The 19,698-nt window shown below is 37.1% G+C and overlaps 1 protein-coding gene across 1 annotated transcript in view; it reads left to right on the top strand.

Moving 5' to 3' along the window:
• The first annotated feature begins 1,688 nt into the window (after positions 1-1,688).
• Positions 1,689-19,698, top strand: part of LOC140227001 (synaptotagmin-14-like) — a 56,217-nt gene continuing 38,207 nt past the window's right edge. The window contains exons 1-3 of the mRNA XM_072307437.1: positions 1,689-1,818; positions 6,493-6,654; positions 7,554-7,697. Coding sequence (XP_072163538.1) covers positions 1,800-1,818; positions 6,493-6,654; positions 7,554-7,697 — 325 coding nt within the window. The 5' untranslated portion in view covers positions 1,689-1,799. The remainder of the gene's footprint in view (positions 1,819-6,492; positions 6,655-7,553; positions 7,698-19,698) is intronic.

Here is a 19,698-nt window from a genome sequence, read left to right as displayed (position 1 = left end):
TAAAACAAGCTGTTTAATGTACGGCTGTACATGTCAAATTAATCCATTAAACAACCCAGAGATTGGTTAATAGGTTTTCCTGTTCATTTTCAAACTTTTTTCATTCAGTTTTTATAGATTTGTAGTTCAATTTCATACAGAGAGATCTGGAATAGGCCAATCCTAGTTTCAAATTCATTATTTGTTGATCATTTTTTAACAAAGTCTATTCAATTTAATCATTTGTCACACATTTTCACCATTTACAATTCAAATTCGTCTATCACACTCTCTGCATGCCTAACAGCAAAAGCAGTTTTGTCTTTTTATGATCATTTTCATCAATTTTTCATTCAAATTCATGTTATATCTTTTCTGTTGTGATTTCTTGGTTACTGTAGGAAGTTAATATTTTCTGCAGCCATTCACTATTTGCACATTTAAGAGTAAAATACACACACGTGTACCCCAACTCCCATCCACATAAGACACACACACACAGTCACAGTTACATGCTATGACCAGTATCAACTTAGAGGAATTATTGCCTGTTTAACTAGGTGTCTACACATACATTAAACAAATGGTAACATTCTGAGATACATCTATGCTTCTTATTTCTGGTTGAGGCATACTGATATTGTTAGGCATTAATTTGCTCTTGAAATGCAGACACTGTTTTGCATTCCTCGTTCAGCCCACTGGTTACTTCCTCAGAGATGCATTTGTTCTCGTCCAGTTGGTAAATTCATCCAACTTTATGGCTGATTGCTTGTCATGCTTGGTTTCTCTCCCAACCTGCTTCCTTCCTCCCCCCCCCCCCAAAAAAAAAAAAAAATGATAGCAATAAAAACACATTTAGAATGCACTCAGTGCCACTCCAAGGTAAGAATCAAAGATATTACAGCTCTTCATCGCCGTTTGTGTGACACAGTGAGTTTATATCGTGATGTATCAATTCTTGGCACGGTGATATAGTATACACATAATTCTGTGCCCTTTCTGCCAGGTAGCAGTGCACTGGTGCTTTTGTTATTGATGGATTACGTGTATAATGCAGAGGTGAGCATCCATGATTGACTGGGTTCCATACGTTTGTGTGCTGCTGTATTGAGCAGTGTATAGGGCCTACAGTGTGTTAGGAGAGGGTTGGTGGAACAGTCCGGAATTACAGTTTCAGCTAGGCCATTGGACAGTTATGCATACTGGTAATTCTCGCTATAGCATATAACTATGAAAACTGAAGCAGCAGCGGCACTATTTAATTTCCATAACAATGAGTCAACAATGCAGTGCTGATGCCCAGTGCAAGCTATATTTGATAATAATGAAAAGCACAGAGTACTATATCTATTTCAAAACTACAACAGTTGTGAAAATTTCCTTAGTAGTATACTTTGTAACTGCAACATGTTGGGAAAAGAAACCTCAAATGTTAGCTCTGAAAATGCATTTTCCATTGCAGAAAGTGTTGTGATACAACTGTATGAGTGCTGCTGCTGATAACATTCACACTACATCTTGGGTTGTTCATACTAAAAGTTAGTTTAGATATACACCTAAATCATCTAAGAGGAGAGAAATGAATGAGGATATACTTTCAAATCTACACCTGATGAGGGCTAGGGCCTTCCTTCTGTACCTATTCTATATGTTGGTTTTATTTTTTATTGTTGCTTTTTGTTTTGTTTGTTTGTCAATCAGCAGGATCCTTAGATCCAAACAAGACTGGCTCTGATTTTCTGGACTTGGTCTAGTCTCCGTGCTTCTAGAAAAAGAATCTTCTTTGTGCTGGGCGTCTGTGGTGGAACTTTGCCACAATGGCAGGCATTGACGGTCGTGAGTATCATTATGCAGTATCAATATGCAGTATGAAGGTTATCTATCCTTTCTGCAAACATCACAAAATTTTGTATGGTTGAAGAATAATCCCTTCCACCATTGTGTATGGAATCTTGCAGTAATACACTGCATAGATTTTTTGAAAAGATACGAAAAACTTACCCCATGTCACTCAAAAGTAGGCTCTCTTTTTGTACCGAGAATAACTTGGTACTATTTTTTTCGGGGTCTGAATAAATTTACTGAAAATCTATTATATTGTTTCCTCTTTCATCATGACAAAATTCTCAGTTTTATCATTTTTAGGAAAATTCATGAGAGGAATCCCAATTTCAGGGTTGCAAAGGGGCACACAAACATTAAAGGCATTATTTAACATTTGCGGGTGAAACAAAAACCAAGCTTTATTGCTTCAAAGTAACTCTAAAGTGTGAGTTAGGGATAGATACAACCAATGTAAAAAATGAATCAGTATATTGAATCATTGTTTAGTATTGTTAAATATACAAATGTGAACAATAGTTATGATAAAATTGTTTCTCGAATAAACTGTATACAATTTTGGTTTATTGAGAAAAGTAGTGATACCTCCTTATACTTCAGGTTTAATTGCAAAAATTTTGTATGAAAGGATATTTTGTGATACAACTGACCTACATGTACACATACATTGTACATGTATGCATCAATTAACTCAAACTTTTTTTTTTTTAATCACTGCTCCCAATGGTAAACAGTACCTTTACGTAAGTCTCAGTGATGCTGGTTCTTAAGTGTGCTTTCCTCATTCTACTTTGTTTCATCTGTCAGATTCAAACATGACATCTGACTTACATATCAAGTACATGATGAATATTTGTTATAAATGCATATGAAATGCTACTTTGCAAGCATGTTTAAAAAAAATGGATGCTAATTGTGAATGAAAGTACAAAATTTGTAGTGCTTTTTGTCTTGAAAATTCTGATGATATATAAAGAGAGAAATCTGTCAAAACATATATGTTTCTTGATTATGCAGTAGTACTTATCCTACAAATTTTGTCTCTATATGCATATAATGCTGCCTTCTGCCAATGGTCAGAAAAAGTAGAAGAGTTGGGGATTCACATGTGTACAGCCTATACTTTTTAGTGAGACAGACCAAAGGGTAGAGCAGGGCAATGTAGATGAAAAGATTTGAAGAGTGGATTTTAATGTAATTTGCACCTTTTTTCCCCTTTAAAACTTAACTCTTTTTTTTTTTACATTTGTAAGAGTGTTGTCCAACATCCATTTTCCTTTCTATCTTTCTTTCTTTTTTAGTTTTGAGGTATCAGCTATCATCAGAAGATAAACCCACATGACAAATGAGAACAATAATAACATGTTTTCCCAGAACACTTGCAGTGAAAAATCCCCAAGTTATACTTGTACAGGTGTTGAAATATGAAAAAAAAATTAATATGAAAATATAATATATTTTCTGACATGTGTAGAATGTGTAGATAACAACAGTTTTTGGATATACATTGTACTTAAACCGTGGAGTCAGGAGCTTGCACTGATGTTTGATATGCAGTTGATAAACTGCATGTACATATTTCACTTAAACATTGCTTCACAGTGTTCATTTTACTCCAATGACCAAGATCTTGCATTATATATTAAGTTAAGAGAGGTTTATCTATAACAGAGTGAGATGTGGAATTAATTAATATCCATGTCATGTGTAATGTTGCTATCCTGCTTAAACTGACCAGTATCATTTCCTGATTTTATGAGGTCTATCTCTGTAACATAGACTTGAACTTCTTACTTTTGTAAAGATAGGACAAGCCTCATATTCCTGTAGTCTGCATCACTTTCCAAATGGACCATTCATTCAAAATATAACCTGAATTATCCATTTATCCACTATCAGAAAAAAATAACATTTTGATTCAAACTGCAGATAAGATGTTCTCTTCCTTGCATTTGAATACTTTACGTTTACTGTAGACTATATCCTAAATCTTTAAAATTAAAGGAAAATTGAAGCATGTACATGTACATTTTAGTAGTTCAACATAGACTTTGTGATAAACTTCATGAAATCTTTTCAGGATCTAACACCACAAAGTTGTCCTTCAAAATTTTGGAATGAGAGTATGATGTTCTATGATATTGATACTCAAAGCATCACAGGTACTGCAAACTGTGGTGTATCCCCATTCATTTTCGTGTAATGCATTTTTAATCAATGATATTGCCACATCCACTATAAAATTTTACATGTAATGCCTGCAGAAAGTAGGCATGAGTAAGACCAGAACTGATGTAGAGTTTATTCAGTTTTGTATTGGAGTATAAAGTAGTAGAGTAGTCCTGACCTACTGTTTGTAATGAATACCTATAATGATGAGACAAAGTACTGGCTGTATGTTTTCTGTTGATATGATATATGCATAGTGATCGATATTCTATAATGCTGAGTTTAGCCACAGAACTATCAAAATGGTGGGCATCAGATTTTCAAATGGCTGTCAAAGCTTGAAGAAAATGAGGCACTTATGTGTATACTTAATAGATAATGTTAAGAAGAAATAAGAGGATGGTAATGAAACCATATGCTCATCAAGTATATGTCCGTCTCTTACTGTATCACATATTATGCTGTCATACAGCTAGCAAACCCTACAGTAAGTATTGAAGCAAAACACTGCTGACATTTGCTGTGCAAACAGAGATCTTTGAGTCTTTGAACTCAGGGGTCATCTTTTCTACACAGAAATGAATTCACAAACACCAGTCTTTTTCTGTCTCTCTGCACCATTGCACTTAGTTTCAAAGAATGCAGACAAAGCTATTTATTTGCCATTTCAATGCATATTACTGTCGACCTGACTTTTGAAGAGCACCAAAACACATTGCACTGGACTTGGCAATCATGCCAAGTTAGCTTGAGTGGGTGATGCATGATATCTGCAGTGTTGAACATGCCAAAGCAAATCCTACACATCAATCACTAACCTTCTTTTTTTTCTACCAAGAATGTCATTCCTTAGCCCGACTCCTGCCTGTATTCTTTTACAAGAAGTCTAATGTACTGTAAAATGAGGAATGTTCGCCTACATTTTAATTTCGCGAATTTTTGCGAGTGCCAGGATTCGCGAAATTAAAATGCACGCGAAAGTTGTTGTCTACATTATATGCATTGAATGCCAGTGGCAGTTTGCGAAAATTTCATGTCGCAAAAGAGGCCTTCGGCTCCAATTCGCGAAAAATTCATGCCGCGAATATACAGTAGTCTTTCAAGTCTTATACCAGAACTGTAATCTTTCACAATTCAAGAGATGTCTTATTCTTTGGCTGTTCTAAGAGAGACACAGATTGAGAAAAATTGTCATAATTGTTAGGTTGAAGCACAATGCAGCAAACTGGCTTGTGTGCTCTGCCCAAAAATGCAGAATATGCCACAAAAATAGTGACAATATAAAAATTGATTGATGTATGTGTGATATGAATTTCATTTGACGTCAGTGATTGGAAAACATTTACAAGTAGGGCCTACAGTTCACACAAAAACAAGTAATAATGTGTAATTAGTTGAGTTGTTCATTAAATTCTGTGTCGTGTACATGTAATTCAATCAAATGGAACGAATAAGATTACTGCTTAGGTAGGATTAATGTCTGAGTTGTAGTGAATACTGACAAAATTTCTAATTACATTCATTCATTCATCATGAGAGGCTGTTAAGCCGACAACAGAGTGTTTTTAAATGATCTAATGTTTAAATGCGCCTTATGTGCTCATACAGCCACTTAGTACTGATCTCAGCTTCTAACACACTTTGCATGATTTGAATGTGAATTTTTCTTATGTCATAGCATGTTGAACCATTACTAATCTATCCCAAATCCTGATTTTGCTGTGATGACAAGCACCTATCTTTTGTTTTCTTTAAACATATTGGAAACTTGTTTCTTTGAACTAAAAATACACCTTTCATGAGTTTTCCAATGAATGTGATGCATGATTATTTGAACTTTGCCACTTTGTTTGAGCTTGATTGTATAGCTCTTTTTCATTTGATTGTAAGTACTGTATCAAATATCTCTTAACTTCGATTTAAGGATGTCTGATTATTTTGTATCATTAAAGTGATAACTGTCAGTGATCTTTTACTATCCACTTGTTAAATATTTGAAAAAGGAAGTTTTTTTTTGTGTGTGTACAGTTCACTGTGCTTTTGCACTTAAGCTACATGTATAACATATCTAGATATAATACATTATTTCCAGCAAGGTCCTAACAAAATTTTTGCCTGTATTGTCTGAAAGGGAACTTTGCATGTTGTTTGGTCTTCTGAGTTACCACAATACTTTTAATATGACAGGATATGTATGGTTGCATGCTTGGTTTCAATAACATTTGAGGGACAGACATTGTTATTTAAAAAAAAAAAACAACAACGCTACCTCTCTTTGAGTAACATTTGTATACTAATATGGTTGGCAAAAAAAAAAATGTTTTATGTGTCCAACAGTATATTAAGGCTTTCTCTGTCAGTACTGGTGTTATGTTGGGCTTTGATAAACTTAGTGATGATAAGATAATACTTGGCCAATGTGTTTCTCTTTTTTGTTCATTTGGTGATATTTCCTTGATTGTAAAGTGGTATGTCTTCTTTTTTCCCCCTTTGTGATAGTTCCCTTGGCAGCGCTGATCTTCCTCGGGGTCATCTTCATCTTTCTCACTTTCCTGGTCCTGATGTTCATGTACCTCAACAAGATGGCCTGCTTTGCCAACTGTGGTGGCTGCCCCTGTCTGGAAGAAAGGAAGGCAAAGAAGGATAAGCAAGCTATACTTGGTGAGTCAGACAAGTTTGTAACATAAAAAAGAAAAGTACATTAGACCCACTAATTGGTATTCATGGTGGTAGAAGCTCCCAAAGGTTAACACAGGATATTAGCGATAACAATAATGATTGCAGTAGTAATAAAATTGATGACAAATATGACAGATGTGACAATGATAGCAAGTATATCTTCACAAAACACTGAATAACTGGCCTATATTTTTTGTCAGTGAAGGGTGATTTGTCAATGAGTTGCACTAAAAAACAAAAACTATGCAAGGAATCATTAATTTTAATATACAGTGTAGCTTATGCAATGAATGTACATCTTCGCCCAGAGGGTCCTGCCTTCATATTACCTGTCAACGTAACTTTACAAGAACCTTGCACAGCAAGCACATTATTTATTTTAGTATTTACACTCTTATTTATACACATATAAATAGTCTTCAGCCATTATCATACCCAGGTAAATGCAAGACCTATAACGAACTTCATGTTGTTTACATAAGACAGATGTTTACAGTTGTTTGAAAATAATATCATTGAAATAGCATACAGTGTATCATCTCCTGTTTTAGAAAGGTCAAAGTAGTATTCATTCACTTGGTATCTTTCACATCTTTGTTTTTCTTCTCCACCTTTTATTCTTTCTTTCCTTCCTCCTCTCATTCTGTTTGTTCTTCATTCTCTTCTATCATCTCTCATCCTGCTTTATTCTTTCCTTTTATTTCTCCTCCTCTGGCTCTTTCTTCTTGTACCTCATTGCTTTTCTTTCTATCTTCAGTACAATTCTCCTCCTTTGCATTTTTTTTTTTTTTTACAAATTCATATTTGTGTCATCCTCTTCAATGTGATCGTCTTGCATCACATCATGTACTGATCTTCTTTCTCCCACCTTCTGTCTAAAGGAGACAGCTTCGGTTACAAGGATGAGGAGTCATCTTCAGACAGTGAAGATGAGACAATCCTCCGGTACCAGCAGTCTCTCCTGCCCCCAAATGGCAAGGAGCCTGCCATCAACAAATCTCTGAAGAAGAGGACTAACGTTGAAGGTAAAGACAGAGTCAGGGGTTTCTGTCAAAAGGGTATGCATGCAGTAGATACAGCATATAAATCTGATGCATTCCCTCCCCCTTTATTTTTTTTTTTAAAACAAAAGAAATAAAGACAAAAAATGGAGGGGGGTGTGTGCCTCCCTTTTATTTGTAAAAGCACCCCCCTTTACAGAATTCCTGGATCCACCCCTGGCTTTATTACAATTTTTGGGGGTTATTGGTATCATGTTGTAGAGCTTGATCTCCTCTACATTATGTCATCAATATTAAGTTATTTCCATTTTCAGTAAACCACAAAGGCACCATTTTACCCTATCTTTGGAATAATTCTTGGAACTCTACCCACTTTTGATTATCAAATAAAACTTTCTATTTCATGAAACTTGATTGTTTCATTTTTATCTACATTCAATCGTAGAATGTGATACTGCCTTCCTGATTCTAAACTGACAATATGTGACCGTGCATCACAAAACGAACAAAAAGTCGCACCCCTTGATTTCATGTGAGGACTCAAAAAATAGGTGAAACGGGTCAACCAAGTCAATATTTAGTTTTTCATATTTTCTTAAAGAGCTACCCTTCTTCTGCATTTTTCTTAAGTTTGGTATCATAAAATGAATGGGAAAGTGCATTTTCAGTAGTTTTTCTAAAACCTTTTTTATGTAGAGTAGTGGGATCAGGTATGCCTTAGAGGCACCTTTTCATTTCTTGATAATCCTTTGCTCACTCTTCACTTTCAAGTCTGATAACTTTTGAAGGGATAATGCTCCTGATTTGAAAGTTGGCATCAATCATATTCAGAATGTGTTTAATACAGCATGTTCAATTTCAATTTAATCTTATAATCCCTTCATTGTTGTTGCTCCCATAGTTTACATCCTGTTTTTTGTCCCATTCATCTCACAGCTAGCACGGTTTGGTATAAGATTAAGCGCTTGAATAGACAGATAGACCCTGTACTTCAGAGCCTCTTTTCTCGGTACACACTTTTTCAGAGTGTGCACTTTCTTTCCAATATTTAGATTGGTTAGGAGAGTCCATTTGAATTGAGTTATATATCATTTTAAAGCTTAGAGTCTGCTCTTTCGGAATATGTCCTTCTCTAAAAATCCATGTCTGGCGACTTTTTGTTTGTTTTGTGATGCAGGGTCACATATGTACAATGTATATATCTAGAGGGTAGTAGCTTGTCCTTGTATAAAGGGACAACATAAATGACAAATATCACAGCATTATTTCCCAGTGACCTTCCACAGACATGCACATACCTTAAGAATTCAACAAATACAGTTATTTTTATACCATACAACCTTCATATCAGGGCCAGACAATAACACACCATGGGTGTGTATGGAATACCCAAGTGCATTTGTCATTTTGCAGTTGTGAGAGTAGTAATGTTAGGACACTTTCTTGGTAAGGTATTGTGAGCCCAATACAATTGTACTTCTCTGAATTTTCTGCACATTATGCCTGGGTTTCAGTATGGGAACCCAGCTCTTGCTGACCATGGGGAAACAACCATCACCTTGACAATGTTCGTGGATTTGGGTTTTTATTTTTGTCATTGAAATGTAAGGGTAAAGAGTCAGTGTCAATATTTTCTAATTACAAAAATAAATGTTTCTTCTTTTTTCTTTTTTCTTTTTTTTTTTTTTTTTGCTAAAGCTCTTTGTGACATTTTCCTGCTGTGGCAGTTCTAAGTGTCATATTGGAATTCTAGGGATAGAATATGTATTTGATGATTGATAGCACGTAATTTTCTCCATGGGTATGGAATTTTAAGTACATAGACCAGGGTATGATATTTTGTCACCATTCAAAAAGTGTTTGAGTAGGGCCAAGCCCCCATGTCTGTGTGCAGCTTTGTTAAAGTGGAATGAAGTACCAAATACCAAATACCATATACATGTGGGTAAAGCGAATGTAGCAATAGTAGTAGAACACATCTGTAAAGTTCGGGGGAATGCGGCAATCTGTAGAAAAGTTTTGGATTTTTAAAGTTTCAGTGCGACAGTTGCTGAAAGCAAAGACTACTGCAGTTTATGACGTCACATATGGACAATGATAGAAAGAAAATTCCACGAAATTTCACATCGTCAAAACAAAGGTTCACATTCCCGTGACGTGTTACTCATGTCCAGGCTAACATCATTCCCCTGCTTTTTGAAAGATGTGAGTCAAGTGCTGTTTTACAAATGCTACAAAAGTGAAAATGTGTTGAATTTTCTTCCTATTTTTTTTAATCTGTATGATTGTTCATATGATGATGTCACAAAATATTGTAGTCTCATCAAGGGATGTCAGCACTTAACTTTAAAGATTTATAGCTTTCAATGATTTGCCAGCTGTTCCTCAAACTTTGTTCATGTGGTCTACTAATATTGCTGCATTCCCTCAATCTACATGCATATTTGGGTTTCATTCTCCTTTAATAATGAGTGAATGTGAAAGATCTGTATCACCATGTCTATGTGTGTTCCTATGTGTGTGCATTGTCCTTGGCAGACTGCCAAACTGGGATCTGTCCGAGACAGTGCAGTTATTTTGATGTAAATGAATTAATGAATGCATAAATGTTCAAACAGTATGTACATGCAGAAATGGAAGAGGAGAATGATATGTTCATCTGACCACATTGTAAATCATAAAATGTATTTCAATTATTTTATGTATTATAGAGTTCACATATTAACAAAAAAGAAATCAGTTAACATCATGTGAAGCAAATGAGAACCAGCCTGTGTTTGAATTCAGTGTATCTATGCAATCCGCAAATTATGAACTAAAATAGAAACCAAAGATGATGTCAATAATGTCTGATAAAAAGAATAGCATTTGTGAAAGGAAATTTGACCATAAGAATCACAGTGTCCGTTCCTTTCAGTGTGCCTTTCTAATGCATGTCCGGAGAGGTGCAATGTTGCATATATGGCAGTCTGTATTTATTTGTAGTCATTAATGATAGTCTGTGTTACATTTCATAGCAATGTGCACATAACATATGCAGATATTTTGAATATGGCATGAATCTCTATATCATCTACCTTCTGCCGATTTGGCCATCTTGCGTGAACATAGCGCCCTCTTGTGCTCCGTTTTTAAAATGCTTCCATGTGGAAAGCAGGCCAAGACCTGTTGTACATCCATGATGTGGAGATCCATGAGTCTCCGTCGTCATTTGCAGGGCATGGTGCTGGCGACGACTCCGAGGGTAATATCTCAGAAGATGGGGAAAATATACGCCTCTTAGGTTCGTCCCATGTGTGCAATGTGGTGAAGCACCTGTGAGGCACTGTGATCTTAACATACTAATACCAGAGATGCCAACTGCTTTTTTTTTTTGCAGTATTTAGTACTATTTTTTACCCAAAATATTGAAGTCCTCATTGAAAGTGCTGTTGTTTCCAAATTTCATAACCACATATATGATGTGTGTTGCAGGAGAGGTAAATATACTGTTTTTCCATCAAAAACATATATTTTTTGAGCCCATCAGAATATGGCAATGCAGATTACAAGGTTGGCATCCCTGTAATATTGTGTTTGTTTGACGAGTGTGTGTTTTTGTGTTGGGGTCGCACCTGATGCATATGTAGTTGGTTGGTCACAGAGTTACTTACTATTATAACACTTATCCATAGCATTCAAATCACTGTGGAATATGTGTTTGCTACTCATTGGAAGGTATAAATAACTAAGATCTGACATTTTTTTTTTTTTTTGTTGCTGCAATACCTCCCAGATCAATTTTCACATTCGCTTTAGGTGAAACTTGAGATACCGTTCTGCCCAGGTTCATCTCAAGTAATTATGTTGCTTCTCAATGTGAAAAGACACATTTGGAAAATCATAGTAATTATCAGCTTTATGTAATGACATGTGTGAACTCTACCAGCGACGGACGTGCACTTTAATGAAGTGAATTATGACAATGAAATGAATATAATGGTGATGAAAGTCATTAACAAAGTTGGATATATGGGTTTGATTAAAGATACTAAAATGAAACATGAAATGAAATACGTAGCACATCCAGCCACAAGATAAGATTAACCAAGGAGCTTTAATAAACCTCAACCCATTTTCATGTCACTATGGTTAGCCAGCGGGAGACACTAAAGATGGTAAAACCCTGTTTTTAACAGCACCTCGCACATGTTCACTAAACCAGTGGGCTTGAGTGGGTCAGAGTTGGGGTGATGGTAACTTGTAACTGTGAGAGGGCGTGAGGCATAGCTAATTACGTGCCAGACCAATGGAGAGCCCACTGAATCGTGGCAGTTGTTACTGACAAATTAAATGAGCCATGGCACTCTTGGTTTTATGAGATGGGGTACACTAAATCAGACTCTACCATCACTTATATTCCAGTACATGAACCTAAATTACAGGCAGGGACAAACTCGTACATGTCATGTGGATGTGTGTGTACATAGAGATAGTTTATTAACAAAGGGACTACTGATCCAGGAATCCATACAGACACTATGGGTGCGTTTGAGCGCTCTAAACGAACCAAAGCGAACTAAACCAGAGCGTACCTTACCGAACTGTGCCAGAATTGAAGCATTCGAGCGCTCTGTTGGGAAAGAGTACCTCACAAGTTAATTTTAGAAAAGGTCACGCATTTTTGTAGCAAGAATGTCATCCACCTGGCGCTTGAACTCCTTAAGCTGGTATCTCACTGAGCGGCGAACGTTTGCGAATGTAGCGAATTTGAGATTCGCCAACTTTTCTGACGAATGTTTGCGAAAAATCAAAGTTCGCTTCTGCCATTAGCGACAGTTAGCGACTTTTAGCGATGTTTAGCGACAATTAGCAACACTTTAGCGAATGTTTGCGAAAGTGTTTGCGAACACAGGTGGCGACTACTAGCGAATGTTAGCAAATGTTAGCGACAATTTTGCAAATGTTAGCGACAGTTTTGCAAATATTAGCAACTGTTTGCAAATCCTTTGCGACAATTTTGCGAATGTTCTTGGACCTACAAAAGCACCAGGCGATTGTGTATAGTAAGACCCATAAAACGACATAAAACCTTCCACTGAATTCAGATCTCTTGTGACAACCGTTCAAGATGGATTTCCAGGATATGGAAATAAATTTCTGCCAAGAAGAGGCTTAAGATGTTGCTATCCTTGAAGAGCTGCTTTGTCAGGCTGCTGCTACAGCTATTCTCTCTAAAAAAGAAAGAGTGAAAATGTTCACTCTTGAAGAAGTGAATAATAGAAAAGAGTGAGTTTCAAGTGAAATTAGAGTGATTTTGGAGTGAAAATGTTCGTTTTCAGTCATTTTTTAGTGACCTCAGGGATCACTCCAAGGTTTTCGAGTGATCCCTGAGGTCACTCCAAAATGAGTGAAAATAGATATTTTCACTCAAAATTCACTCCAATTTCACTCAAAACTCACTCTTTTCTGTAATTCACACCTTCAAGAGTGAACATTTTCACTCTTTCTTTTTTTAGAGAGAATTGTGCAGCATAAGAGAAATAAAATAAAGAAAAACAAGAAAGGAAGAAGAACAGAAAGAGAGTCAGAGAGTGCTTGTTGCAGAGGACAGACTTTAGTCAATATGAAAAGCCTTTGAAGCAATTACAATCATGATGGAGATGTCAAGAGCTTCAAGAACTTTCTTAGAGTGGAATCTTGTCTGTTCCAGAAGCTTTTATATAGGAACCATGCGGTTACTTGTTCGCTAGCAGTGGCGAATCATATAAAAATGTTAGCGACATCGTATTAGGACCGTTTGCAAATTCTTACGAGTGTTTTGCGAATGTTTGCAACTGTTAGCGAAAATACAAATTCGCAAAGGTTCGCAAAGAAATTTTGAACATGTTCAAAATTTCTTTGCGACAAGAAAAACTGTTTGCAACAATAAAAACCGTTTGCGAACTTTCTTGCGAATGTTAACGAACCTTTTGCAACCGTTTACGAACCCTGGCGAATTCCCAAATTCGCTACGTTCGCAAACGTTCGCCGCTCAGTGAGATACCCCCTTTACAGCTGTCCCGAACAAAGAGAATGATGTCTTTGCATTGTGACGTATGCGCATGATACGCGCATGCTTTACAGCGAGCTTTTGGTACGCTTTTTGAGCACATCGGGAAGTGGTCCATTTTTGGCTCATACAGTACAGAACGGTACACTTTAGGAGCGTTCAAGCGCTCCTCTGGTGCGGGTACGGTACGATACGGTACAGTTCTCTATAGGAGAGCGCTCAGACGCACCCTATTATATACACACAGATGCACATATCATACGCATAGACACGCATAACACAAGTTTAATCAGTTTTCAGAAGAGGGTTATAGTCAGTGCAGATAACTATAGCTCTGTCCTTGGCTAATGGGGAAAAAATGTATCAGTATAGACTCTTTATCCATCCGGAGATAAACTCTTGCACTTGCGCATATTACATATTACATATGAGGTTCAAATATTACATTTTGCTATTAAACATGAAATGAGCTAATCTGCACATTTAATGTGAACTAGCTTTGCACTTTTGAAGTTATTTTCTCTCTCACATCAGAAACTAGAGATATGAGTTAGTGGTTTCATAAAGAATAATTTGGTGACAGTTTTAGTTCAAAAGTAAAGGATGAAATCAGTTCTAATCTTATTTCATCAGTATAATTTGCTTGTTCAAAAATGTAAAGTATATGTGTTATATATATACATATTCAAATTACGTTGTTTCTTTGTGAGTTTATGTGTTTGCATTTGATACTGTTATTCTTTTGGACTCACTTTTGATATGGCTGTTCTCAAGCTTCGGTAATGCCCAAGCTTCTTGTGGTTTTGTATTGCAGGCAAAGGAAATCCTTTTGACTCTGCAGCTGTATATCTCTTTACAGCTCTGTGAAACAGTTTTTGAAAGCATCAAAGAAAAGATTTGAAAGATTCTACACTTCTCTCATATTGCCTAATATTCACATGGAAGTATGACCACACATGCACACACCCATCATACTGAGCCTCATGTTTACCATACATTGTATGTCCTTTAATAAACAAAGTGAAAACCTTTACATGTTTGAGCTAGCTTTGCTATTAAGTAAAGTTAAATGTACAGAAGAGTTAAGGTTGTATTTAAAGTAAACAAGCTAATAAACAATATAAAGTTCATATGTCAACACTGTATCAGAACAATTAACCCTGGACTAAATACCACTTAGTGATTGAGTTAGAGTAAAGATTGGGGTTAGGGTTACACTTAGGGTTAGAATTTGTGTTACTGTTAAGATTAGGTTCGGGTGTTGTTGTTATTGTTTGTTTTTTTTTAATTGTTTTTTTTTTTTTGTCTTTGTTTTAGAGTGTCGCCAACAATTTTTGCTGCAATTTTTCCTTATTGCTCCTTTGTCTGTTCAAAGTTCAGGGAAACATCACTGTCTGCCCCCACCCCCACCCCACCCTGGTACTTGCTAATTATAGTTACACATAATGTAATCGCTGCTGAAGTATGTAGTACGTTATCTTTTACCACAGATGGCAAGTTTTTGAGCATGGGCATTCAACAACTGACATTCTTCTCTCTTTGTCTATATAGTTACAATATCTCCCTCATTTCAGAGTGTTATCTTTGCACATGATCACCAACATTTGTGTAATACACACAGTCTACTAGTAAATTCACGATGTACCGTTCGCACATGCTACATATAATCATCATTTTCGGTAAGTTTTAAAATGTGTATGTCAATATTGATAGCATAGATATGAAGTCTCATTAAGGAAGATTTACATTAGATGAGTTTGAGGTGACAAAAAAATGATCTAAAGTATCAAAACTCGAAGCGATTGCAATGCGATCGCTGAGCTCTCTTTGTGTTGTGGGTCATGACGGTACAGCCCTGTCTCTATTTATACAGCGACTGGGCTGTCTATAGTTATTGACCAGTCAGGCGTGGTCCTTGCCAAAGTTGTGCCATGCTAAATAGTGCCTTAGGTCTCACAACATACAAAGCGCCCTCTTGTGTCAATACTGGTACATCCTTCTTCCCTTCTTACGGTTAATTCAGCCAATGAAGCCATTACACGAGACTTCTGGCCGTGCACTCTTTATAGTGTAACAGCAGATCACTTTACTTGTATGTACTCAAATTAATGTTACTCCAGACAATCAATGAGCTTTGCTCATGGATCAACAACAGCCAATGCATGTAACAGCATGGATTTCAAGGGTATAACTTTATGTAAAAATAGCTTGGAGCAGGGTTTTCTGAAGAATCCATTCTTTGGTCTCTTGAGGGAACAAGTAAGCATATAATGTACATTTGACTGAAATGATAAACTAGCTGATTGCACATTTTGGTAAGTAAAGATAATGTCATGTAGCCATACAGATGTCCTCCACTGTATGATGACTTGCGTATATGCCACTTAGGAGTAGATGAATTTTTAAGCATTTCCTGCAGCTGAAGAGTTCAGAACAACTTTTAGATACAAAAGTAGGGCTCGACAGGGGTGGCCATGCAGGGGCCACTGAAGATTCATTTCGGGCCACTGCATTTTATTTTTTAGGTGGCCTATTTTTTTGATTTATTTTGGGCCATTTCATATCTTTTTCGGGACACCAAAATTTCAGATCTAATTTAAGGTTATAGTGGCCCAAACAGGTCACCAGACAAAAATTTAGTACTGAACCCTGTATACGTACATATATAGTATACATTTATGATATATACTGATGCCCATTTTGAAATGTACACAACAAATTTTATGTCATAAATTACACCCCTCAACAACAACAAAAAAGCCAAAAATTAATTTTGCTCAGTGTGACAGTAGGACGTGCGGTATATGTGTGTGACACGTGTGGTTATTCTTTGTGATATTATGAAAGTTTGCGGTCAGGTTTGTGATACGGTAGGTCACAATGCTTTTGATACATGAAATGTAGTATCTAGATATATCTGAGGTTGCGTATGGGTATATTCAAATAAACCATGTATTCATGGTTTTCAATAATGTAGATTATTAATCATGTTATTGCTTTTCTTTTCTTCACTCAAGGCAAATCAAAATAAATATCACATTACCTTGTGATCAGTAACTGTAAAGATTTATTGTGTGTATACAAGGCGTGGGCTAATATGAATGCCCTCTAGTGATAGTATATTTTAGTGCTTGTGTAATGACATATTGTGGTGGTATCCTGTTTCTTTTTATGGGTTTTGATTCAGCTGATCATAGCTATAAGTTCAGAGCAGCTTTAAGTTACATGTACATGCATATGCTTGTTGATTTCCTGGATCCTTCCCATCATCTGTTGATTTTCTATTTAGATGATTGTGGTTCTTGAATAGAGTGATACAAAATGTATGCTAATGTTTTCCCAAAACGCACAATTGCCCATTTCTGTAACTCATAGTAGGCCACAGCAGAAGTGTTTCAACCTAAAAGAGGAGTTCTCTTCAGCAGTTTTTTACACTTGCTGAAGAAGACTTGTTAGCAATATCTTTGAAATTCCACTGCTTATGTCATAGATGTATTTTTTTTTTTTGGTATGTGTGTTTGTGTTTTTGGTGTAAAGATTTCTGTGAAAGTATTTATTTAATGAATCAATGAAATGTGTGTTGGTTTGTTATCTTTTGTTTTTCATTTGGAAATGTGTGTTCTATGTGTATATAATATGGATGTCACTTGATTCATGAAGATTTTCCATTCTATGGACAAAAAAAAAATGAATGAAATGAAATGAAATGAAATCAACAAAAATGAAGATTGGTCACTGTCTCACATGTTTGTGGCCTACAAAGTATCAATTTTGACCAATGTCATCGTATTAGCCTAGTTACACATGCTCTATGTGTCATTGTAGTATAGTGAATATAATGTCATATCAAGCAGTATGGGTTATGTCTTGCATAATAATCACCACCTGGTGTGTTCCCAGTATCATATTTTGTCAGTGTGTTGCATGTGTGTGTGTGAGTGTGTATCAGTGAATATTTGCAATATACATTGTATCATATGTTCGCTTGTTGCAAAGAGGAAAGCTCTTTGAGGCAATTACTTCCACTAGGGACTAGTATTGATTTTATTCCTCTAGACAAGTACAAGGTATTGTTCTCGATGGCACCATTCTGGGAAGTCTCACCCAAACGTCCTCGTACCCAAATGTTGTCATACTGGATGAGAGGTGTGTGCTGTAACCTTGTACACAGAGATCGAAAAACAGCACTGCTGAAAAAATGGCAGAACAAAGGTCATTACCTCAATAAATGTTCTTTCCCTTGGTATACGTGTGAGAGAAATATATATACAATGTACTAGCGTCATTTTGATATACATCACATTGTTGGAATATTAATTTGCAGCAGATCGCCGAAGATGTTCATAGTGGCAGCTCATTTTTTTTTCAGGGAGCCAAAGAGCTGAAAGAAAGATTCAGATGATACAAGATGATATATTGAGCAAAAAAGAGTGAAAGTTTTTATGTACCGACATTGTTCATCCATCCCTCAGATGTCTTCCGTCCCATCCAAGGCATATTTCACGTGTAGCTAGTGCCTACCTCAACTGTGCATCGGTATTGATTTTGTACCCCACTGCCTCGGAGATCGTCAATTGTTGCCACATGATGGGTGGAGAAAAATTCAATACTTCGACACAGAGGCCTGTGTGCTGCCAATATTCAGCTACTTTGTTGAGTGTTCCTGCAAGAGGATATTAGTACGCAAGGAATTTTTCCACTTTGTTGTGATGGAAAGATAGGAAATTTGTGTCCATTTTGTGGTCTTTGAAGAACATTTCTGAGACAGCGACAACTTCAACTGTCTGATAAAATCATATTTCCTGGTGGCAAGCAGAAAAGTTGTGCTAGTTTTGTTTCAAGACATGGCTTTCTCGTGGGCAAGTAAGCTTTTCTACCTCCTTGCATTATCAGCTGGTGTGCTGGAATCTGGAAATTGCATTGAAAAGGAAACTCAGTTGTGCCTACTTGAATGATGGAAATACATGAGAACGCTTTGAAATCCTTTCTTGGGGCTCGGACATAGGAGAGGGACCAGAAGATATTGGCTTGCCAGGGGAGTACAGCCCGTGCAGAAGAACTCCATTTTGTGGTCTGCCACAGGAAACAGGCGATACTGATCAGTGTGATAATGGCTTTTGATGAATTCTCTCAATTTATCGGGAACTTCTTCAGTTCCATCCTCCCCGGAAAGGGGGAGACGAGCAGCGACCCTGCCGAAAAAGAGAGCATGCTCCAGGATGGAGGGAGAGATGGTGTTACCAGTGAAGAGGGTGGTTCCACTGACTCCGAGCAGAGACTGCCCCAGAAGGATGTCTTGGCCAGCATGCAGCATGGTCAGCTAGATTACGATGGGAGTGATGGGGGAGGGGAGGAGGTTGATGGGGATCTTGAGACAATCACAGAAGGGCAGGTGCTGAGGGTCCCCGTCACCCGTCTCTACGCAACGGACAGCGAGCACTGCCTGAGCGAGGGGACATCAAACTCCGACCTCAGCGACATCACAAGCTCCAAGAGCCTGCCTGTGACAAGCCGGCTCAGGGTTAGGGATGACCAGCGGCAGCGGCTCTTGCCCAGGAGCGGTTCCGAGAATCTGCAGATCCAAGTCCGGGAAAGAAATTACCAGAAGAAGATTGTTCTGACAAAACACTATAGCCCCCATCGCTACCATGGTAAGAAGTTCAGCATTAGAAGACCAAACAGTTGTCCGATGTGTACACTGCAAATTAAAATGTCATAAAACCTTGTCATAAAACCTGGTACAGTTCGACCTCGATTATCCAGCCATGTCGGGACTGGCGCTCATCCGGATAAGCGAATTGGCCGGATATGGGAGACACAATGTTAATGTATATAGCTGCCGTCCAAGCTGCCGTCCCTGTGCACTGGCAGCTAGGCAGGTAGCGTACCCCGCAACGGTGGTGTAATCTATGCTAGCCTGCGCAAAATTGTAGTCCCTTCTTCACAAAAATAAAGTATATTTTTATGTGAAAATCATACATGTTTTACCTCATT

Source organism: Diadema setosum, chromosome 1, assembly GCF_964275005.1.
Source record: "Diadema setosum chromosome 1, eeDiaSeto1, whole genome shotgun sequence".
NCBI classification, from domain to species: Eukaryota; Metazoa; Echinodermata; class Echinoidea; order Diadematoida; family Diadematidae; genus Diadema; species Diadema setosum.
This window is presented reverse-complemented; position numbering and strand designations above follow the sequence as displayed.